Source organism: Nicotiana attenuata, unplaced genomic scaffold (genome assembly GCF_001879085.1).
Source record: "Nicotiana attenuata strain UT unplaced genomic scaffold, NIATTr2, whole genome shotgun sequence".
NCBI lineage: Eukaryota > Viridiplantae > Streptophyta > Magnoliopsida > Solanales > Solanaceae > Nicotiana > Nicotiana attenuata.
This window is the reverse complement of record NW_017672526.1, coordinates 142,052-163,673: the sequence shown is the minus strand read 5'-3', so window position 1 is coordinate 163,673 and position 21,622 is coordinate 142,052. Positions and strand designations below refer to the sequence as shown.

The 21,622-nt window shown below is 39.5% G+C and overlaps 1 protein-coding gene across 1 annotated transcript; it reads right to left on the bottom strand.

Annotated features, from left to right (window-relative positions):
* Positions 1-7,062: 7,062 nt before the first annotated feature.
* LOC109213541 (CDPK-related kinase 3-like) lies at positions 7,063-17,411 on the bottom strand. Its single transcript, XM_019377354.1, has 11 exons — positions 16,269-17,411; positions 12,255-12,385; positions 12,024-12,065; positions 11,831-11,939; positions 11,657-11,735; positions 9,891-10,187; positions 9,168-9,277; positions 8,269-8,376; positions 8,052-8,114; positions 7,582-7,749; positions 7,063-7,494 (listed from the first exon to the last, which is right to left on the bottom strand). Exons 1-11 carry the CDS (start codon positions 16,806-16,808, stop codon positions 7,360-7,362), a joined length of 1,782 nt encoding a protein of 593 aa, XP_019232899.1. The 5' UTR covers positions 16,809-17,411; the 3' UTR covers positions 7,063-7,359.
* Positions 17,412-21,622: the final 4,211 nt, after the last annotated feature.

Sequence of the window (21,622 nt, the reverse complement as noted above, 5' to 3'; positions counted from 1 at the left end):
TCAATTTTTACACCTGTTTCTTGATGGTTAATACTTCAGGTATTCCCCCGATGGCCTTGATCTGGTCGGGGTTGACCTCGATGCCTCTTTGTGATACCAAGAAGCCGAGGAACTTACCCGAAGTTACGCCGAAGGCACATTTTTCGGGGTTCACCTTCATGCCGTATTGCCTTAGTATACTGAAGGCCTCTGTAATGACCCGACCGGTCATTTTGAGCTCTAGTGCGCCGTTCAGCAGTTTGAAGCCATGAGCAGCTTCAATTCAGGCATTTTGACTTATACGCGTGGTCGGAATTAAATTTCGCGAAGTTCGGAGTTGACTTGGGGAGGAAATTCTCATTTCGGAAGCTTTAAGTTGAGAGAATTGACTAGGATTGGATTTTAGAGTAAACGACCTCGAAATCGGGATTTGTAGGTTCCAGTAGGTTCGTATGATGATTTCGGACTTGGGCGTATGCCCGGATTGGGTTTTGGGTGACCCGGGAGCATTTTGGCGCCTATTGTGGAAGTTAGCATTTTAGAAGAAATTTCATAAGTTTGGGTTGAAGTGCATTTCAGTGTTATTGATGTCCGTTTGGGATTTCGAGTCTGGGAGTAGCTCCGTATGGTGATTCTGGAGTTGGGACCGCGATCGAAAGTGAATTCGGATGTCCGTGGAGCATTTTGGAGCCATTTGGCTAAGGATAGAAATTTTAAGGTTTTTGAGAAGTTTGACCGGAGGTGGACTTTTTGATATCGGGGTCGGAATCTGATTCCAAAAGTTGGAGTAGGTCCGTAATGTCGAATATGACTTGTGTGCAAAATTTGAAGTCAATCGGACGTGATTTGATAGGTTTAAACATCGAAAGTAGAAGTTTGAAATTCTAAAGTTCATAAAGCTGGGATTGGGGGTCGATTCGTGGTTTTAGCGTTGTTTGATATGATTTGAGGCCTCGAGCAAGTCCGTAATGTGTTTTAGGACCCGTTAATATGATTGGTTGGGGTCTCGGGGGCCTCGGGTGGATTCCGGGTGGTTAACATATCAAAAATGAAATTTTAGAAAGGGCTGAAGTTGCTGGTTGCTGGTATAACTGCACCTGCGAGACTTGGGCCGCAGGTGCGGAGCCGCATAAGCGGCCTTCATGCCGCAGAAGCGAAAATGGACGGCTAGGCTGGGACCGCAGATGCGGTCATTTTGCCGCAGATGCGGGACCGCACCTGCGAAAGGAGAAGCGCAGATGCGGAGGTTGAAGGCTTGGGGGAAGACCGCAGAAGCGGCAAATGGTCCGCACCTGCGGGACCGCAGAAGCGGTCAATAGACCGCAGGTGCAAAAGGACTGGAGGCAGTGAGTGTTTTAAAAATCGGGATTTGGCCATTTTCTCTCATTTTTCTCTTGGATTAGGTGATTCTTGGAGGGTTTCAAGAGGGGGGTTTTCATCATCAATGATAAGGTAAGCTATCCCCACCTATCTTGAGTTAAATACATTGATTATGTACGGATTTGAGCATGAAATTGGTAGAAATTTGGGGTTTGGTGGGAAGACCTAGAAATTTATATTCTTGGAATTTGACCACGATTTTGGGTATGAAATTAAGAGTAAACTATATATTTGAGTCCGTGGGGTTATTGGTAAACTTGTTCTTCGAAAAATTTCAGAATCCGGGCACGTGGGCTCGAGGGCGTTTTTGTCAACTTTTCGATCGTGGTTAGGAATTGTTATAAATTGGATTGTAATGGGTAATTGAGCATATATTAATGGATTTGCATAATTATTGGCTAGCTTTGGAGCATTTAGCATCGATTCGAGTCTTCGGAAGGGCGTGGAATGCCAGTTATGGATCTTCGGACCGAGGTGAGTCTCCTTTCTAACCTTGTAAGAGGGAATTGTCCCCATAGGTGGGAAAAAAATTGGTTATGTGCTCCTATTTGTGGGGGCTACGTACGCACGAGGTGACGAGAGTCCGTGCATAGCTACTAATATGTGTAAGTCCGGGTAGTCTAGGACCCAAAAAGCATGCTATACTTGGAATATCTGTGATCTTATTGGCAATTGAATTTCTTAAATCCTGTCGAATTGGTAAATGAATTTCTAAGAGGATTAAACTACATTTTCTTAAATCATTAAGAGAGAATTGGGATTTATTTGGATAAATGTTCCCCGATAAATTCTTAATTTGCTGTTTGAGCATGTATTTCTATGTGTACCTGCAAAGCATGTATGATTCGCGAGCAGGGTGATTGTTTAGTTAAATTTGACCGCGTCGCATGTATAATTCGCGAGCGGGGTAATAGATGCATCAATGGTTCGCGTCGTTCGACGCTCGGCAGTGCATATTTTACATTTATGTTGGATCGGGCCGTACGACCTCGGCATGAGTTGCGCATGCTTGGATTGCCTGCCTTGAAGTTTATTGATATTGATATCTGCTCTCCCCGACTTGAGATAATTGTTAATTAATGGATTATGAATCCGGAGACTTTTAATAAAAAGGAACTTTTACCTGTTTCATGACTCATTTGAATTTACTGTCGTTCTTAATAAATCTGTGATTTATCGCATTAATAATATTACTATTGGACCATTAGTAAGTGTCGAAGGTGCCATCTCGTCTCTACTTCTTCGAGAATTGGCGGGATACTTACTGAGTACACGTTGTTTTCGTACTCATACTACCCTTGCTGTGCATTTTGTTGCACAGGTACAAGTATTTATAGTGGCCTACTGGGCGTAGCAGCATGGGTGATACGGAGACTAGGTGAGCTGTATTTCTCGAGGCGACCCGCAGCTAGTATAGTCTCTCTCAGCATAGTATTTACTTTCTGTCCAATTTGTGTTCCGGATAGTTATTGTACTTTATTCGATTTCTTAGAAATTGCTCATGCACTTGTGACACCGGGTTCTGGGAGGATTATGAAGTATTTTGTATTAACTGCTTAACATTCAATTTGATTTGAAACGATTATCTTTTACTGGTGAACTTGAAGGAAAATCATAGTTTTCAAGAGTACTAAAATCAGAATTTAATTAAGTATGTTGGTTGGCTTGCCTGACAGTGGTGTCCGGCGCCATCAGGATCCTTAGTGGATTTTGGGTCATGACAGCCTCTTTCAGGTGGTCGATGTGATCTTCCTTCCTTTTTTATTTGACCAACGTGTCGTCTATGTAAACTTCCATTGTTTTGCCGAGTTGGTCCTTGAACATCTTGGTGACCAACCTTTGATAAGTCGCCTCTACGTTCTTCAACCCGAATGGCATGACTCTGTAACAGTTCGTTCCTTGATAGGTGATGAAAGTAGTCTTTTCCTGGTCTCCTCCTCCATGAGGATTTGGTTGTAACCTGAGTATATGAGGCAACGGAAAGGAGTCTTTCAGGTAGGCCTTGTTTAGGTCCGCGAAATCCACGCACATCCGCCACTTCCCATTTTTCTTTTTCACCATGACTACGTCGGCGACCCATTGAGGGTAATTTGATTCCAGGAATGAGCCGTTAGCGAGTAGTTTATCCACTTCATTGCTGACAGATTTGTTGATTGCAGCATTGAACTTTCTTCTTACTTGTCGTACTGCAGGGTAGAGGGGATCGACGTTCAACTTGTGTGTGGAAACGTCTTTCGGGTTACCTGGCATATCTGCATGGGAAAGAGCAAACAGATCGGCGTTGTTAATTAAAAACTTATGAAATTTACCTGGCTCGGAGAGTTTATGGCCTATGTAAGACTTTTTGCTGTTGTCGATGCTGTCTAATTGGACGAGATCAAGATCTTCTACCGTTGACCCTACGGCTTCCACGATGTCGGGGTCCTTGATAACGTCTATTTTTTTGTTGAGTTCGGACCCCGACTTTGATAATTGCTATGCTTCTGAGTCCGTTCCTTTTAGCTGTTGAGTGTATGTACAATCTTGGGAGATGCGATAGCATTCTTGGGCTGTGCGTTGTTCGCCTCGGATGCTGAATATCCCCCACGGAGTAGGGAACTTGATTACTTGATACAAGCTGGACGGGATGGCCCTCATGGCGTGTATCCATGGTCGTCCTATGATGGCGTTGTAAGTTGTGTCCTGGTTCATGACATGGAACGTTGTTTCCAGGGTGACGCCCCCAGCCAGAACGGGCAGCATTATTTCTCCTGAGGTTCACTCGATTGCATTGTTAAAACCTGTTAGTGTTATGCAGCGTGGTACTATCTTGTCCTCGAGTCGCATTTGTGCGAGAACTCGAGGGTGAATAATACATGCGCCGCTTCCGTCGTCTACCATTATTCTTTTTTACATCAGTATCTGAAATACGTAAAGTAATGACAAGAGCATCGAAGTGAAGAAAAGTCAAACCATTGGTATCGGACTTATCGAAGATGATACTTTCTCCGAGGTCATCATACCGTTCGTAGGTGATTGATCGCTTCAGTTTATGTGTGGTGGTAAACTTTACGTGGTTGATCACTGCTTGTCGCCTCCACCGATGATCATTTGAATGGTGCGGGCAGGGGAGGGTGGCTTTGGAGGGCCTTGGTGTTGTTCTCGTCTGCGACCGAAATTGGCTCTGTTTGGACCGACGTTAACCGTTGGATTGGACCGTTAAGGTCGTCCTCGTCTTCTCTCACCTCGGTGCAGTAGGCATTGTGAATTTCCTCCCAAGTGGTGGGAGGGTATTTCATGAGTCTGCTTAATAGTTTTCTTGTTGCTCTTGACCCATTCCTGTTTAACCCATTTTGGAAAGCTGCCACCGCCATCCCTTCCGATATATTTGGTAAGCTCATTCTTACTCTGTTAAACCGAGCTAAAAAGTCCCTGAGTCTCTCGCCAAGAGATTGCCTAACGGCGAATATATCATTTACCCTGGCTTTCGCCTTCTTAGCCCCGGTGTGGGCGTGACGAACTTGTCGGCCATTTCCTCGAACGTAGTTATAGATCGTGCTGGTAATTGTGAGTACCAGGTTAAGGCTCCCCCGGTTAAGGTCTCGCCGAACTTCTTTAGTAACACTGATAATACTTGCTCCTTTGAGAGGTCGTTGCCCTTTATTGCTGTAACGTAATGAATGATGTGATCTTCGGGATCTGTCATGCCGTCAAATATCTTCAAATATGGTGGCATCTTGAAGGTTTTGGGTATGGCATGTGGGGCTGCCTCCTCGCTGTATGGTTGTTCGACGAATCGGCCGACATCCCGTTTTGGTAGCAGTTTTGGGGCGCCCGGTATCTTATCGACCCTTTCTTAATGTTCCCTCATCTGGTTGCAGATTTCTTTGTTCTCGTTTTCCATTTTCTTTAGAATGGCTGCAAGTGCATCATTACCTGCGTCAACAGCGGTATGAGTGTTACCTGTTGGGGGAGCGGGTTGCTCGTCGGTGATTGCTGTGATATCCGTTTGTATGACATTTCTATTCGCCCGTCGAGCGGGTTTGTCGAGTATGTCGCTTAGAGTGCTCGTCAGCCACGTCTCCAGCAGTTTTTTGATTGCTGGTGGTGCTTCCTCAGCTGTGGGTGTAGAGGCTCCCCTTTCATGTGAAGTTGTTACACTTCCATGAGGGGGAGGTGGGTCGCTCCGCCTAGGCGTAGTGCTCGGCGTCGTGTTCTCTTCGCCTTCTCTGTCGAGCTCGTTAATGGTGTTCAAGAGGTTGGTAGTGACGTCTACTACTGCTTTCGGTCTTTCATCTCCTTTTCCTGCCATTGTTAGTTCTTGCAAACTAGGAAGAGATGGATGATGTTGTTGTTTGTTTTTTTTTTATCTAGAAAGAACTAAAATTTAAATTAGAAACTCCCTACAGACGGCACCAAATTGTTTGATCAAAAAGTGTTAAACTCTTTGTTAAACTAATTAATGATAGATAGAGGATGAATCCTAGTTAAATATAATCAGATCTAGATAAAAAACTTGGACAGATCCGTGGAGTCGGACCACGTTTAAGAGTAACAAGATCAGGCACGCGTTCAACGTTTATCAATGAATATTGTAATAAGAACATGCAATAAATGTAGACAATGGCAATAAATGTAATAAAGAGGAATTTATCACCCAAATGTTAGCCGGTTTGGGTGACTCTCCTTCCTGACAGCAACGTGGAACTAAGATAAATGCAGGTGGATAAGGAGTCTCTGGATCTTGTGAACAAGGAATGAATAGCGTGAGTAAAGCTATAGAATCAGTGAACAAGACAATATTTGTATATTCTCTCAAGTCAACTCTTTACAAAGTGCTATTATCAAGAAGTGAAGATCCCCCTTTTGTTCTCTATCTCTTCCTATTTATAAGTGATATCCCCAAGAAACCCTAAAAAGTACAACATAAGGAATATCGAAAGGAATATTCCTTATAGCTATTTCTAAATCTTTCCTACCGTTACTTCTTTACTTCATTTGCTCGTCCTTAGCGATAATCCTTCTGAAGACGACTCGTCGCTATTACGTCCTAGTCGACCTCGTCCTCGACCCTGTTTATCTGCAGTTATCAAGCCGTCCAAATTTAGACCAATACACTATGCTCATACATCTGGAAGGGTGTAAAAACGTATTCCTGACATAAAATCTTATGCTTGGGACGTACAAAGATGATCTAGATGGTGACTCTGCATTTGACAACCACTTGACCTAAAATACAACATAATCCAAATGTCATCCAAATGAGTCGGAGAGATTAACTCCTTGGGGTGCTGAGTTGGTTGAGCAGGAGATCCCAAATGAGAGGTAGCAGTTCGAAATCCCCTGCAATCTTTCTCGGTCAAGCTCGTCACACGAAGTTTGCCTAGTGCGATTTACCGTAGTTTGTAAGCTATTGCATTGGAGCAGAGTTTACACAAATTCCATCCATAGAGTAGCGGCGACGGATTCCCTAATTTACAAAAAAGAATATTGCCCCCGTTGATTTTTCACATTTGGACCAGACTATAATATTTCTATTTTCCACGAATCACTTGAAAGAACAGTAAATTAGAGGAAACAGGTAGTCAGAAACTCTGATTATCTACATCAATATCCCTCTATTCTTATTTGCACAACTATTAAATATGCTAGTGCACCTTGGAAGTCTCTACACCTCGATGAAGGTACAACCTCAACGACAAACTTAGCTTCTAAAATTTCTGTGCAAGTAAGAACTGAATTCAAATAACAGAAAACCATGACCTACACACACCTCAATGAACAAATTCCTGCCGCTCAACAACTTCCAAGTAATTTGCCACTCTACTCTATTAAACTCGTACATGTATAAATCTTGCCTGCCACCAAAATCCAACTTGAAAAGGAAACTAGAAAGAAAGAAGGAAAAAATCTCTTTCATATCATCAACACCTTTTTCTTTTTTAAATCAACAGTTGATCTCTATCATTTTGTCAAACACTAACCAAATGAGTAAGGGTTAAGAAATGGAGAAAACACATGCTAATGATGTCTCATATGTGCACTACGAAGTGTCACACCATGTAAAAATTTGGTATATCCAAGTAAACTCAGTTTTCCATCACTTCTTATCCAATCTCTGAGAATGGAATGAGCTGTTGGGCCTACATTCAACTCCTGCATAGTTGTGAACCAAACATCAAAAACAAGAATTTGTTGAATATTGAAGAGTACCAACAGCTATATGTAGTAATAGAAAGATACCCTAGCCAATTCCTCCACTGAAATAGGCCGATTCCCCTCTCGCTCAAAATGTTCAAATGCCACTGATGCAATCTGCTCCCATCCCTCAAGGGCCTCCAATTGATATGTGCTGATAGCAGCAGCACAAAATTCTTCAAAGTCCAGCTTCCTATATGACAGTGTTGCCATCTGAAAAGTACAAGGATATTTAGCTTCACATAATGATAAAAATGATTGAAGACATAAATGATAATTAGATATTTGAGCCTTCTAAAAGAAAAATCGCTAGGATAGGTCAGAAAACAGATCTCCATGTACGTCCACAAGAATATATGCATGGAAGCTAGCCTTCAGTAGTAAAATGGCTGTCTACACTTGCTAAATTATTCGGAGATGGTAGCAGGCTACATACATCTCCACTGAAACTTAACCAGGTATCGACCTATGAGAAGTTGTTTAAAAGCAGATTGCAAAGATCAGATGCATCTCACCGCATTCAGAATATCTGGCACCCTTGACTCCTTCATAGCATCAGTAGCATTTCCTATAAGAGCCTGCAGTTTCAAAACATTCTGCTTGTAACTTCTGATTGCACAACTGACAGAGAGATAGCTAAAGAAAATCTGACATCTCTGTTATTATGTTTGATCAGTTTCAGTCTCAAAAATCATTATTAATTTCGGGGAGAGAAGTTGTCAAGATACTAACCATTTTGAAGTTTTCAAGAGAAACACGGCCGTCTTTACTAGGTTCCATAAGCCTGAATTGCGCTCTAAGGTAAACCAGTTCATCTTCCGTTAAAGCTTTAGAAAGAGCCTACACATACAGCCACAAAAGTATTTAGAATTTAGCACATTGTTACATGACTAGATTCTGATTATATTTTGATAAGAGCAACCCATCCATGAAAAACAGCACCACAACAAAGAATTTCATCAAATAAAATACACTTCCATATAAATCACCAGAAAGATGAACAATATAACAGGGTTAACCATGAGACTAATTAAAAGTGAGAAGAAAATGACATTTTTATCCGATATTATATAACAATAAACAAACAATGTAAGATAACAATTTTCTCGGGGGCTAGGAGCTGAGCTAAGAGAACTCTGTATTAATCGACTTACCAGATTGCACTTAGATAAAGTGGGAGGAGAACTATCCTGCCAACTGCATTGATCATATTTAGATACATAATTTTTCTTACGAAATTTTTAATTACGTATTTGTTTTTCAGTTTCCATTTGCTTCTCAAACTCAATTATTTTCTTTTTACCTCTTCCTAGTTGCTTGATATCTAGAACAATCGGTCATCAGTTTGCTCTCTTCTGGACTACCAAAAGTTTTAGTACTTACAGTAAATTAATCTCCGAAACCTAACTGCCCTAATTCACAGACCTTCTATAGAACAATTTGGCATGCAATAGGGTCTTCAACAATAATGATGTAATTCCAGATGAATGCCAAAATTTTCTAAATACGAGAATATAGTTCGGTTAGAACTTAGAAGATGTGCTTTGCACAATATAGTTGTTTTTCATCCCCTATTATAATTAATTGTCAACTGAGAAAAAGGAAAAACAAAGAAAAAGAAAACATTATACCTTTAGTGCTGCACGTTTGAGGGGTGTAGCATGCAAATATGACTTCACCAACTTATAGACCAATATATCCAAAGGAATAGGATGGCTTTCGCTGCGCAACCATGGATGCGCTGAAATTGCAAAAATCTGTATTACTTTATATATTTTTACAAGAAACTGTGTTCATTGACATAACAAACACCCAATCAAATTTATTATAGAATATGGTTCAGCTAAAAATAACAAATATTTAGCAACAATAACACCACTCCCACCCACACCTCCAATTTTTGAGAAAGCTTAAAGCACACTGCAAGTACACCTGACAAAAAGTTTTTCACCATATATCATGACCATCTCAAAAAAGGACAGCCTGGTGCACTAAGCTCCCGCTATGCGCGGGGTCCGGGAAAGGGCTGGACCACAAGGGTCTATTGTATGCAATCTTACCCTGCATTTCTGCAAGAGGCTACTTTACCAGTTACGCCAAGGCTCTCCTTCATCATGACCATCCCGTGAATTAAAATTAAAAAGTACTCCATAAACCGGGAACACAGTGTGATGAGTATAATCTGATCCAATCCCCTGTATGGACAATGGTTGCCTCTATACACAGTGTACTGTGCTCCAACAATTCAGTTCGGTCAATCTGACCCATCATAATTTTTGAAACTCTCACATGAAAAAACAACAGGCTGAGAATCAACTAATGAATTTGTGTAGGGGGTTAGGTTAATTACTTACTCAAAGCTTGAGCAGCAGTCATCCTCTTACGGTAGTCCTTATTTAAAAGTCTCTTTACAAAGTCCTTAGCCTCAGGGGACACAGAAGGCCAAGGCAAGTCTTCAAAGTTAGGGTCAGCTCTCAATACTGCACGAAAAATTCCAGATTCTGTCCTTGCCCAGAATGGTCTGCTTCCACATAACAAAATGTAGGTAATAACCCCAATACTCCAGATATCCGCTTCCAAGCTGTAAGATCTGTGGAGAACTTCTGGTGCCACATAATATGCACTTCCCACAATATCATTAAGTCTTTCATCTGCAAAACACCAAATGTGGAATATGTCAAAGACAAATAAACTCTTGAATTGATCTAAGCGGCTAAGCGCCCTTTGAAAATAATACACGCCATGATGCCAACCAAACTTCTAGATTAGCCACATATTAACAGTAGCAGTATAGAGTTTGTGGGATCAAACTGTAGTTTATGGCAAGGAGAGTTTCTTTAAGTACTAATACCATTGCCCATGACTCTTTTTTCTTATTAAAAAAAGTATCATTGCCCGTGTCCTTATTTTGGGGAGGTTTGTGTGTGGGGGGGGGTTGGGGGGGAGGGGGGGGGAAGTAAAAGTGTCAGTGCCCAAGTCATTTTCTTTCATTATTTTACACTTTAACTCCAATACAAGGCCAGGATAATAGAACAGGGACTGTTTCCTCATAGCTCATTGCCGGTGTAGAATAGTAACCAATTCATTTCAGAACAAAAACAGCAAAGGACAGAAATAAGTGACGGTGAGGAATCATGAAGCCAGTGGAACATTGAAATACAAACCTTAGAGGTACTTTACTCCAACTATACTAAAAATTGAACTTCTAGCTCGATACTAATAGTTTTACGTGAGATAGACTACTACAACAAATGTGCCTCAATACCAAACTAGTCGTTGTTGGCTGTTTCAATCCCCTATATACATCTGCTCCATTTGGAGCCCTTCCCTATCTACTACTTAACAATTTGTCTTAAAATTATGAGTTCCCTAAAACTACGAATTCTCTAATTCTCACAACTACCCTTATGCTGTCATACAATCTCTAACAAAACTAAAAAGGTATTTGTCAAACCTGGACCTGATCTAATTGTATCAATAACACTAAACCTTAATTCCAACTAGTTGGTATCGCCTAGGGGGGTCTACTTCCATTGTGTTCAGTTCTCCACTAAGTCCACACTGATTACAAGAATTGTTGGTCCATTGCAACTACTCCAATCCAAATGATCTTAAGTTTACCTCATCCACTTGCAACACCTTCAATCTTCAAGGTGTCACACCTTCCTGCTCACATGTACAGAACTAAAGTAAGATAATCCTGCTCATAAGAACAGTTTGGGATGGCTGTAAAGAAGCTAATTAGGTCCAGAAGCAAGCGAAAGAGTCACCGGCCAGGGAGAACTTGACAATCATATTGTGGAGTAGATCTAGTACTTCTCAAGGTTAAGTACTTAAGTTCTTATGACTTCAGTGACATACTTTACTGGTAGAAAGGTAAAAATCACCAGAGACACAGCATACAGAAACCTAATTGATACAGACGACATGGAGGCAACTATAGGTTCACTCACTTCTGCAAGCGCGTTGAAATTTCAAGCATAAGTCACTTCTAACAACAACCCATTACTAAAATGACATCAGTAAATTGGGACAAAATGTGTGTTAAACTAGCAGACTGCTTCAGACTGGTGGTATCGTAACTTAACCAGATTTTAGGAAAGCGTTCTAAGAAAGTTACCTGGTCTTATAAAGTCGGAAAGCCCGAAATCAATAAGCTTCATATCAGCATCTTCATTTCTGGAGGTGAAAAGGAAATTCTGTGATGCCAATTGAAAAAGCATTGTCAATGAGGATACCACAAAGAAACAGAAAGCAACTAGTCTTCACAGAGAGCAATACAATTCCTACAAACCTCAGGCTTCAAGTCACGATGGACCACACCTTGGAGATGACAAAATGCAACTACACTTAGAATTTGGACAATAATAAGTTTAGCATCATCCTCTGAATATTTACCACCTCTGCAATAGAAATATAGAACATTAAAATACAAACTACAAGCACCCAAAAAAAATTACTTAGTTTACAAAAAGAATAACATTTACCTTGACAATATTCTGTCAAGTAATTCCCCTCCTTCACACAATCTGCATATGCAAAATATAAAGGACTATTAAGTCACAAAGCTATCCTAGTGGGAGGAGAATACTACCTGCTCATTACTAAATCAAAATACTGACAATCTCGAAAAAATCCATATTTGGCATTGGTTACTGAAATCTGTATATGAGAAGTTAAAAGACAAACAATACATTAATGGAAGATGAAGCACATACTCCATTACTATGTACACATTATTAGCATCCTCACAAGCATCATAAAACTTGACAAGATGTTTATGGCATGAAAGAGCCTTTAAAATTTTCACTTCTCTGCGCACATCTTCAATGGATATTGCCGTTGTCATCTGGACATAAAATTTGAACATAAGTCAGTAAATCTATAAACATTGGGTAACAAGCAGCATTCGGTGATGATGACTGGGTATCAACCACTAGAGTTCTAATGAAACTATTCAGCAAAAAAATTCTTTCCATCCTAAAATCCTGAATTAAAAGAATCAGACCTGATAGACTCAATCGATAAAAGAAACATACAGATTTTTTAAAATCTTGTTCATTTATAATTCACATAAGTTAATGCAGTCAAGCTACAGATTTTCAAAATCTTGTTCATTTACGATTCATGTAAGATTATACAGTCAAGCTTTTTCACCAAAAAAATGACATCGCGGCAATTTAAAACAACAATATTAAATGCTCAACTTCGAACTTTACAATAAAGTATTTCCCGCTTTCCATTATAGTGTACATACCAACAAAAAAAGAGAACAAGACCAGCTGCATTAAAACTGTAGATAAGAGAACTCACTACATAATTCAGTGAATACAGGAGTAGATCAAGGTATAAAATACAGCAAAAGGTAAATAGTACATGCATGTAATACATGAATTTAACATCATAAATTGCGTACACACACATTTATTTACATCCTCAATAGATTTATAAATTACAGTAATCCAGGACCTATAATTTGTGATCCTTATGATTTCACCTGTGAAAATAGTCTTCAACAAAACGGTTGGATGCATTCCGTCTGTAAAAGCTTTCGAATCCAGACCTTCTTATTCATAAATGCGACGAAAATTTAAGGAAGCTAATAAAACTTTACACCTAGGCTAGCATTAAAGGGAGAAAATAGTAAAAATAGAACATGATGTTTACATCGCCATAAATCGACGATAGGATTGCCAAAGAATGTAAAGCTGCAGACTGGATTAAATTTCTCTATGCATAAAAAGGTTTCTTGAAATACTGATAGTTATTCCCTCAAGCATTCAACTAAAATGGTTAATGCCAAGTCATAAAAGGTTTGAGAACAAGTTGCTAGATATGTTATATCTAATAGAGTTAAGTTACTTGAAAGACCAATGAGTTCTATATAACTACCTTGTCAGCATGCTTTCCCTAAAATATAGCTGGCATACCATAGGGAATAATACTTGAGCAATCGCTTCAACTGTTCTAAATCACTTACCCCTTCTGTTCCACTTTATATTTGACACTATTACTATTTGGGAAGTCAAACAACTATTTCTTTGACTACAACTTTTCATATATATATTTAAAAAATTAAAATTGTAAAAAGTTCTAATTACAGTATCTTTTTTATGTCGTTTCTAAATAGTAACTAAATTTTATGTGAGGATGCCTGAATTGAAATATAAATTAGAAGGTTTGAACCTTGTACTCCAAGCCGGTTCGTATTTTTTGAAATGAAGGGAGTATTAAAACGACCACTCGGCATACAAAATCTCTAGCATACCATCACCACAATGACAGTAAGATGTGTTGACAATATTGAGCAAAGATAAATGTGGCCTAGTGGTAAATGAAGTAGGTGAAAACCTTGGAGACTAGAGGTCAAATCCACGTAAAGACAAATAACAATAGATAATTTCTTCTCATCTGCCTAGACTTGGTGGGGAGAGTTACCCGGTACTTGTGCTGGTGTGAGGCAGTAAGTACCAGTGGAATAGTTGAGGTGCAAAGCTTGCTCGAACACCACCATCACCAAAGAGACATTGAGCTAATATCTAAGTTGCTCGGACACGGGTGCGGATCTAGAAGTCGGATCCTCCGAGATGTAAATTCTAAGATTCGGGAATACGAATCCTAGTACGGATACGGGTGCGGGGATCCAGCTAAAAACAATTCAAAAAATATATATAAAAATATCTCTAAATTATGAAATTTTTTGTGAAATACTTACATATAGCTTGTAAAGTGGAGATTGCTTTTTTATTCTCAAGTTGTAGATAAGTAAAGGATTGATTTCCTAGATAAGGTATGCTATTTTTTTCAAATTTACCCTAGTTTTGGTTCTGATTTTGGGAATCAAATTGTATCTCGTCTCTAATTTTTCAGTCCGTCATGATCAAAGTATCCAAAACTGTCTGACCAAATCCAGTATGGATCCCATACCCACACCCATACTAGTGTCGTGTCGACACGGGTTTGGCACCTAAACTATTGTGTCAGAGCAACTTAGGCTAATATAAAGCTCTATTATAAATTAACTTTTACCCTCCTAACCGATCCAAAGAGAATAGCTATTTTTGTTCATTTATCAAAACTTAAGGAGTAAATAGCGTAACTGCAAAGTCTTTTGACAACTGAAATTGAGAAGCTCCTTTGAACCTATACGATATTCTAATCATTCAACCATATTTTTGTTTGCAAGATAAAGGTATGGGTAAGTATAGTTTTGACCACCTCGACATAATTGTTTCCACCAACATCTTCTTTGGACATAAATATATCACGAACTCCACACATGATAAGAGTCCCATAATGTCATTTGGGCGATGCTGATCTTGTGATTTGAAGTAGCATTAACATGGAGTTGCCTTCTTAGGAATTCAACATGATGCACACAATCTTAGAAAGATGGGATGACTTTTAACGAGTAATTCACCACATTGTAAGCATACCCTTCAGGTCAAAAGCTCCCAAAATTAGTATTTCATTTTAGAGAAGATTCAGTGAAGCTTGTCATATACACTGTTCTTCTTTACAAACCAAAGCAACACTCATTCCATGTGTTAGATGATAGAGAACTACTCCAGTAATTTATACCAAATTCAAGGATGGGAAACCCTATGAGCATATTTCAACTCAAATCAGTACAGCCAGCGCATATATTATGCCCATAATGGAAAGTTCATATTAGGCTACCGAATATCAAGAAAAGCAGCAAAATATGAGCTTCCAAAAGGAAAACTGAAAAAAACAACTAATCTTTAGATTCACTTGAAATACCATTTCAAATGAAAATCAGTCCAGGTTAACCTTCGATCAATCCCAAAACAAGACCGTATTCACAAGCAAGCTAAAGTTAATATGAATACCAGAGGCAAACCAATACTGCCAAACTTTTTTCAGTTTCAATAACTTTCATTTTTGTTTTCCAAATTCCAGGTTGTACCACAAAAACCTTGCTGATTCTGGATACTAAAATCAGTTTACGCCTGTCCTGAGTACACAAAGTATATGTCATTCGGAGGAAACTCCAACCAACGATTTAATTCTGATTTGATTTGATTAACAGAACATAAACAGTAATATTCTTGAATTTTCAGTGAAAACGAAAATTCTTTAAACAAAAAAAAGATCTCAGTTCTGAGATGGTTGGATTAAACAGATTATCCACGGTATAAGCTCGACAGTGGATCACAGGATTTACAAGGGTGCACTTCCTCAAACGAATGATGGCATATGTTGCAGTGAGAACAAAACCACCCTTACTGAACATGCTCACATCTTCTTCATCATTTCCACATTTGTTTCTCTGTAACACCTTCCTTAACATGTGACTCATACGTTTAGGAGTAGTCCACAAGGAAGAGCATAAATGCATTTAGAATATCTGAAACCAGAAACTAAATATAGAACCACATCTGGAAGATTATCTGCTATTTGCAGATTTCAACAGCTTTGATGGATCTTTTAGCCCTTTACATGTTTCACCCATCTTTAAAAATTCGAACTTTACCCTCTAAATACAGAAATCCGAAAGGAAAAGGTAACAATTAGAAATTAAATTTGACTATGCTAAGAGTTTGACTATTGCAAATTTGTTGTCTTGTATGCTCAAAAATAGCCGAGCACAAAGCGAAATGATTAGAAGAAAAACAATGGAGCAGTCTTCTTGGGCATAACTGACAAGTCTTCAAGGAGTAAGAAAAAGACAAAAACAAAAACAAACAAAAAAAAGAAGGAGAAGCTACCTTAGCTTTGGAGATGATTTTGACAGCAAGAGGCAGGTCCTTAAGGTCTCCTTTCTTGCCCTTGGCGTGACAGGTATGACCAAAATGCCCCCGGCCGATCTCTTTCCCCAATTCATACTTAGCACCGAAGTTCTTGTTGTATCCAAAATTCTTATCAAGCGACTGATCAGGCTCAGCTGTACCATCCTCGGGAATTGGCCCCTCCGTCGGGGGCTTCGCATGGCCAAATCGCCTAGCGAGCGACGCCTTAATGTGCTTGGCCGGAGACGGCGGAGGAAAAGGTCGTTTGAAGAACCTTCTAGGCGTGGACCTGGCTGGAGAAGGAGTCACACCTGCTACTACACCATGGGGGTAAGGGCTTGGCCAAGGACTGTTAGCAGAGGATCGAGCAGGAGTATTTTTGACTGAGGGGACGCTTTTGTTGACCGGAGTCGCCGGTAACGGGTGATCGGCGTCGCCGGCGACAGAGGTAATAGTAGTGATAGTTGTTCCATCAGAATCCCGAACGGTGGGGATGGTCTTGCCATAACACTGGCCCATGGTAGAAGCTCAGTGCCACCAAGTCCCCACCAGCAAAAATAAGAAGAGTTGAAGTCAGTCAAAGGGAGAAAGGTCGAAGCATCGAACGGTCCAGATCGAAAAGGGAAGTCGACGTTACAGAGGGAGAAGAAAGGGGAAGAAGAACAAAGAAGACAAAGAAAGAGAAGATGAGGGGATCTGCGGCGAGAAAACGATAAAAAAAGAGAATGAAAATGAGAGGGGGTAGTCAGAGTCAGAGTCAGACAAAGTCTTACAAATAGTGTGTGCGCGTGCTGTTGCTGAGTTATATACAGATTTGTAGAGAAACGGAAACAGATTACGCAGAGGATGAAAGAGCGGAAGAGGAAATCAAACAGAAAATATATATGTGTAAAGAAGAAAGAAAGGAAGGGAAGTGAATGAGAATCTGAATGGGAAGGGCAGGAGATCCGCCTAACCTGGGATTGTATCAAAAACCCACACACAACCCCCCCTCGATTCTCTCTCTTATTTCTTTCTCCATTCTCCATCTTCCGCCCACATTTTACTTTCTTTCATTTTGTCCTTTTCAAACTTCCCCCTCTCTATTTCTTATATAATAGTCTTGTCAGTCCTTTTGTCTAGCACCAATCAACATAATATCTTCTTCTTTTTTTTTTTTTTTTTTGAAGTGATGAATTCTGCATCTAAAATGCAGAAAAAGGAAAGAAAAAAATTGTAGTACAATTTCTTGAATCCCAATTGTACGTAAAGCAATATTATTTACATCTGATGTGAATTATTTGTTAAATCAAATCACAAACGTCTGCTAATTGTTGTCCTTCATCCCCATTTTGGTGTTGGTAGATCCAAATTCCAAAATAATAGTAGTAACTTCTTGCACCGAAAATATCTACTTATTTTATTGTCGCCTTTAGATTGTTATCACATCGAGAAAAAGGCCTTGAAACAAAGGACAGGAACAATGTGGATTCAATATGTTTCAATTTCTAGCCTTGCATCGATCATTTAATGGACCATGGACTAAATGGTTACTATATAAAAGGACTACATCTAATTGAACACCACCCCTCTCCCCACAAGGTACACTTCGTGCCCAAATCAAAGGTTTTGCATCCAAATCAAATGTTTTGCATCCAAATTGGGCATGGACGTGTCTCGACTAGACCAGCATTAATTAATTCTTGCTTCAAATACAGATGGAGTTATAGAAATTTGAATTGTAAGATTTGTGATAGAACCGAGTCAATCGAAGATTGTTTTTAGTAGTAGTTCAGTAGAGATTTTAGTGTCAAGTACGGTGGCTTGGCTATTGATGATTGGGAGCGAGAAATGATAGTCAATTGGTAAGAAATGATGTGATAGTTTGGTCGGATTCTCTATCAACCCCCAATTTGTCCCACCTATTTTGCGGCCTTATCTGTCTGGACAAACCACTAGAATTTTGCTAATATCTGGACCTTCCCTTCCCCATTGTCTTTTCATTTCTTTTTCTCTTTTCCAAGTTTTTTTTTAATATTTGATATTCGAAATTTACTATCTTAATTATTGTACTCTTACCCGACGAAATATTTTCTGAAACTTAATAAAATTATTGTGATTACTGTGTTTCGAATAGTCAGGTTCATTGTTGATGTTGATAGTGTTGGGCACATGCCCATGTTGTCCAGCCAAAAGTCCAATGGCCTAATCCTGTTCTCTTTTGGTTTCCAATCCTATTTGGAATTGGATTCGGTTTATTCCTATTTTGAGTGGGTTTTGGCTTTAAGAGAAAGCACCACTCATGATCTATAAATAGGACAACCTTGGAGAATTATTCTATGCTCATTGATACAAGTCGCACATAAGAGTGGATTTTGAGAGAGCTTTCATCAAGAGAGAAGAGAGAAAAAAAGTATTTGTTTTGCTGCAGATTTTTATTCCGACCAGCCAAATTCAAATCACGTTTTCCGATTCGTTAACCGTTGGATCGGGCTGAAATTTTGACTGAGTGTTCGTAACATCTTGGTCTTGGATTTGAACGGTGAAGATCGGATTTGGAGGCTCGTAGCATCTGATTTCGAGCCTCAAACAGCAGCTTCGTTTTGTGGATTATACTCTTTCTTCAATTGATTAGTTGTTGATCTTGTTGCTATTGTTGCTCCGTGTTTGGCGCTTGTTGTGTAGCCAATTTGGAGAACTTTTGTAACCCTCTTATTGTTATAGTGGAGCTTTTTGGATCTTTGTGATCCCGTGGTTTTTACCTTCGATTTGAAGGGTTTTCCACGTTAAAATTTGGTGTTTTTTATCTTCTTTATTTTCGGATTTGCATCTTCCTCGACATAACAGATAGTTAAAGGGAGTAAATTATTTACGTAGTCAAAATTAAACCACCAGTCTAAGATTCAATATTCAAGTTCCTTATCTTATTCTACATATAGATTGTAGACCAAATGTTAATGTAATTATCTAATATAGTAGTTCTTTTCTTGCATTTTAATAGCGTTTCATTCCACGAAAGACAAATTCATTAAAACTGTGAAATTGTTATGATAATATGATATCCCACGTCCGCATTACAAAAGGTTACCATAGAGATTTATTATTGTCTTAAGCTACTCCATTTATTACTATAAAATTTTAGTTTGTTTTCTGACTCTTTGTTACTAATCTCTTTTCTACATATTCCCTTCTCTTAGGTGGTCTAATATAAATAGTCTCAAAACATTAGATTGTGTTTTTCTCCTAAAATTAAGCTCACTTTTAAGGCTTTCATCTTAGCCAATGTAGTCCACTCTTCGTTTCAAACTAATTCGTCATTGCCTTGAGTGTGCTCTATTTGCTTCAAACCCCTCCTTCATTTGTAAACCCTTCATATTCGTGAAAAATTAAGGCCGTTGATTATCAACAGCAAAAGAATCAAATTCATTTGTTCTACTTATACACGTGAAACCCTCCCCTCCCCCCCCCCTAAAAAAAAAAAAAAGAGTCAAAAAATTATTTATATTATGTTGAGTATACTCAATTTTGTTTCAAATTTGTACCTCTTGAATCTCAGTTTACATCTTTTTTGTTAGTTTTCAAAATCCAACACGAAAAACTGTGGTCGTCATAATCAGGGGCGGATTTAGGGGCAGAAGTGTCACGACCCAAAATCAACCGTCGTGGTGCCTATCCTAAAACTTGGACAACCTCAACTCAACAACCCAACACAGTGAAAATAACTTTAAAATAATGAGGGAAGCAATTAACATTAAGGAAACTCTTTTGAAAACATAATAAATCCCAAAGTGTGATACAATGCAGCCTAAAACCGGGGTGTCACGAGTACATGAGCGTCTATTCGGGATACAATCCACTACAAAATCTAAAGGAAACAACTGAAAATACATCAAATGATAAAGAAGGAGAGTTAAGGCCCACGAACGTTGTGCAGCTAACTTGATAGTCTCCAAACTCTGGGGTCTCAATCAGCAACCGCCGCCGTGAACAAAGTCGCCTGGATCTACGCACGAGGTGCAGGGAGTAACGTGAGTACACCAACTCAGTAAGTAACAAGTCCAAACTTTGTACTGAAAGGTAGTGACGAACTCAACCGCAACAGATATAACAGAAATAAATGTGCAGAAACGTAGACATGCTTTCAAGTTAGATAGACAGCTCAAAAGCAATAAAGTAAATACAGATCTGAACAGTGTAAGCTATACAACTCAGCTATCTCTACATGCCAATGCACATTGTATGAAATGCACTATGTGCTCCCACTCTCAAGTGATCAACCATTCGGTACTGTATATGGCCATCCGGCCTAGGGAAATCCATCCCGGAACATATACAACACTGACTATAAGTCATCCAGTACCGAGGAAAAGGGGGCAATCCAACCCTGTGGAGAAATCCATCTCCAGGTATCAAGTACTTCGGACAAATCCATGTCCAGGAAAATTCATCCCTCAATAGTATCATCCGCGCTCACCGGGGGTGTGTTACAGACTCCGGAGGGGCTCCTACAGCCCAAGCTCTATCATAATCATCAATATAACCGTTGCGCCGTGCAGTGTCACTCATAATTAACTCCCGGCCTCACCCAGTCATCAATCGCTCCAGTCTCACCCACGGGCTCACAATGTCATGAAAACAAACCCGGAACAATGATATGATGAATCAGTAAATAACTGAGACTGAGATATGATATAAAAATGCATGAACATGACTGAGCACGGAATATCAATGAAAATAGTGAGATGACAACAAGAAACGACCACTAAGGGTCCCAACAATACCGGCGTAAAGCCTAAACATGATATCTAGCATGATTTACAGCTCAATTACTTTATCACATGATGAAAACATGGATATCAACAGGATAGAGTCACTAAACGGTGCACGGAATCACCTAAGCCACAATTCTCACGGTGAACGTCCGCACGCCCATCACTTGGCATGTGCGTCACCTCAATACCAATAGCATAACATATAATTTGGGGTTTCGAACCCTCAGAACCAAGTTTGGAAGTATTACTTACCTCAAATCAAGCAAAAATCCTACTCTGCAATGCCGTGGCCTCTCAAATTGGCCTCCAAATATCCCGAATCTAGCCACAAGCAATACAATACGATCAATATAGGCTAAAGGGATCAATTCCACAAGAAAAATATCAAATTATAGCCAAAAATCCAAAATCGGCTCAAACCCGGCCCCCAGGCCCATGTTTCGAAATCCGACAAAAGTCACTAAATCCGAAAGCCCATTCACTCACGAGTCTAACCATACTAAATTTACTCATATCAGATAACAAAATCCCATTCAAAACCTAAAAATTCCATCTCAAGAAGTCTTCCTCTTTTTTCCCAAT

What these genes read in the sequence shown, in the direction of transcription:
- LOC109213541 (XM_019377354.1), bottom strand. Translation starts at nt 16,808, where the DNA reads ATGGGCCAGTGTTATGGCAAGACCATCCCCACCGTTCGGGATTCTGAT. An exon ending in GACTGCTGCTCAAGCTTTGA is followed by an intron (nt 9,278 to 9,890) that starts GTAAGTAATTAA and finishes TTGCAATTTCAG; the next exon opens with CGCATCCATGGTTGCGCAGC. An exon ending in CTCTTGAAAACTTCAAAATG is followed by an intron (nt 8,115 to 8,268) that starts GTTAGTATCTTG and finishes TTGAAACTGCAG; the next exon opens with GCTCTTATAGGAAATGCTAC.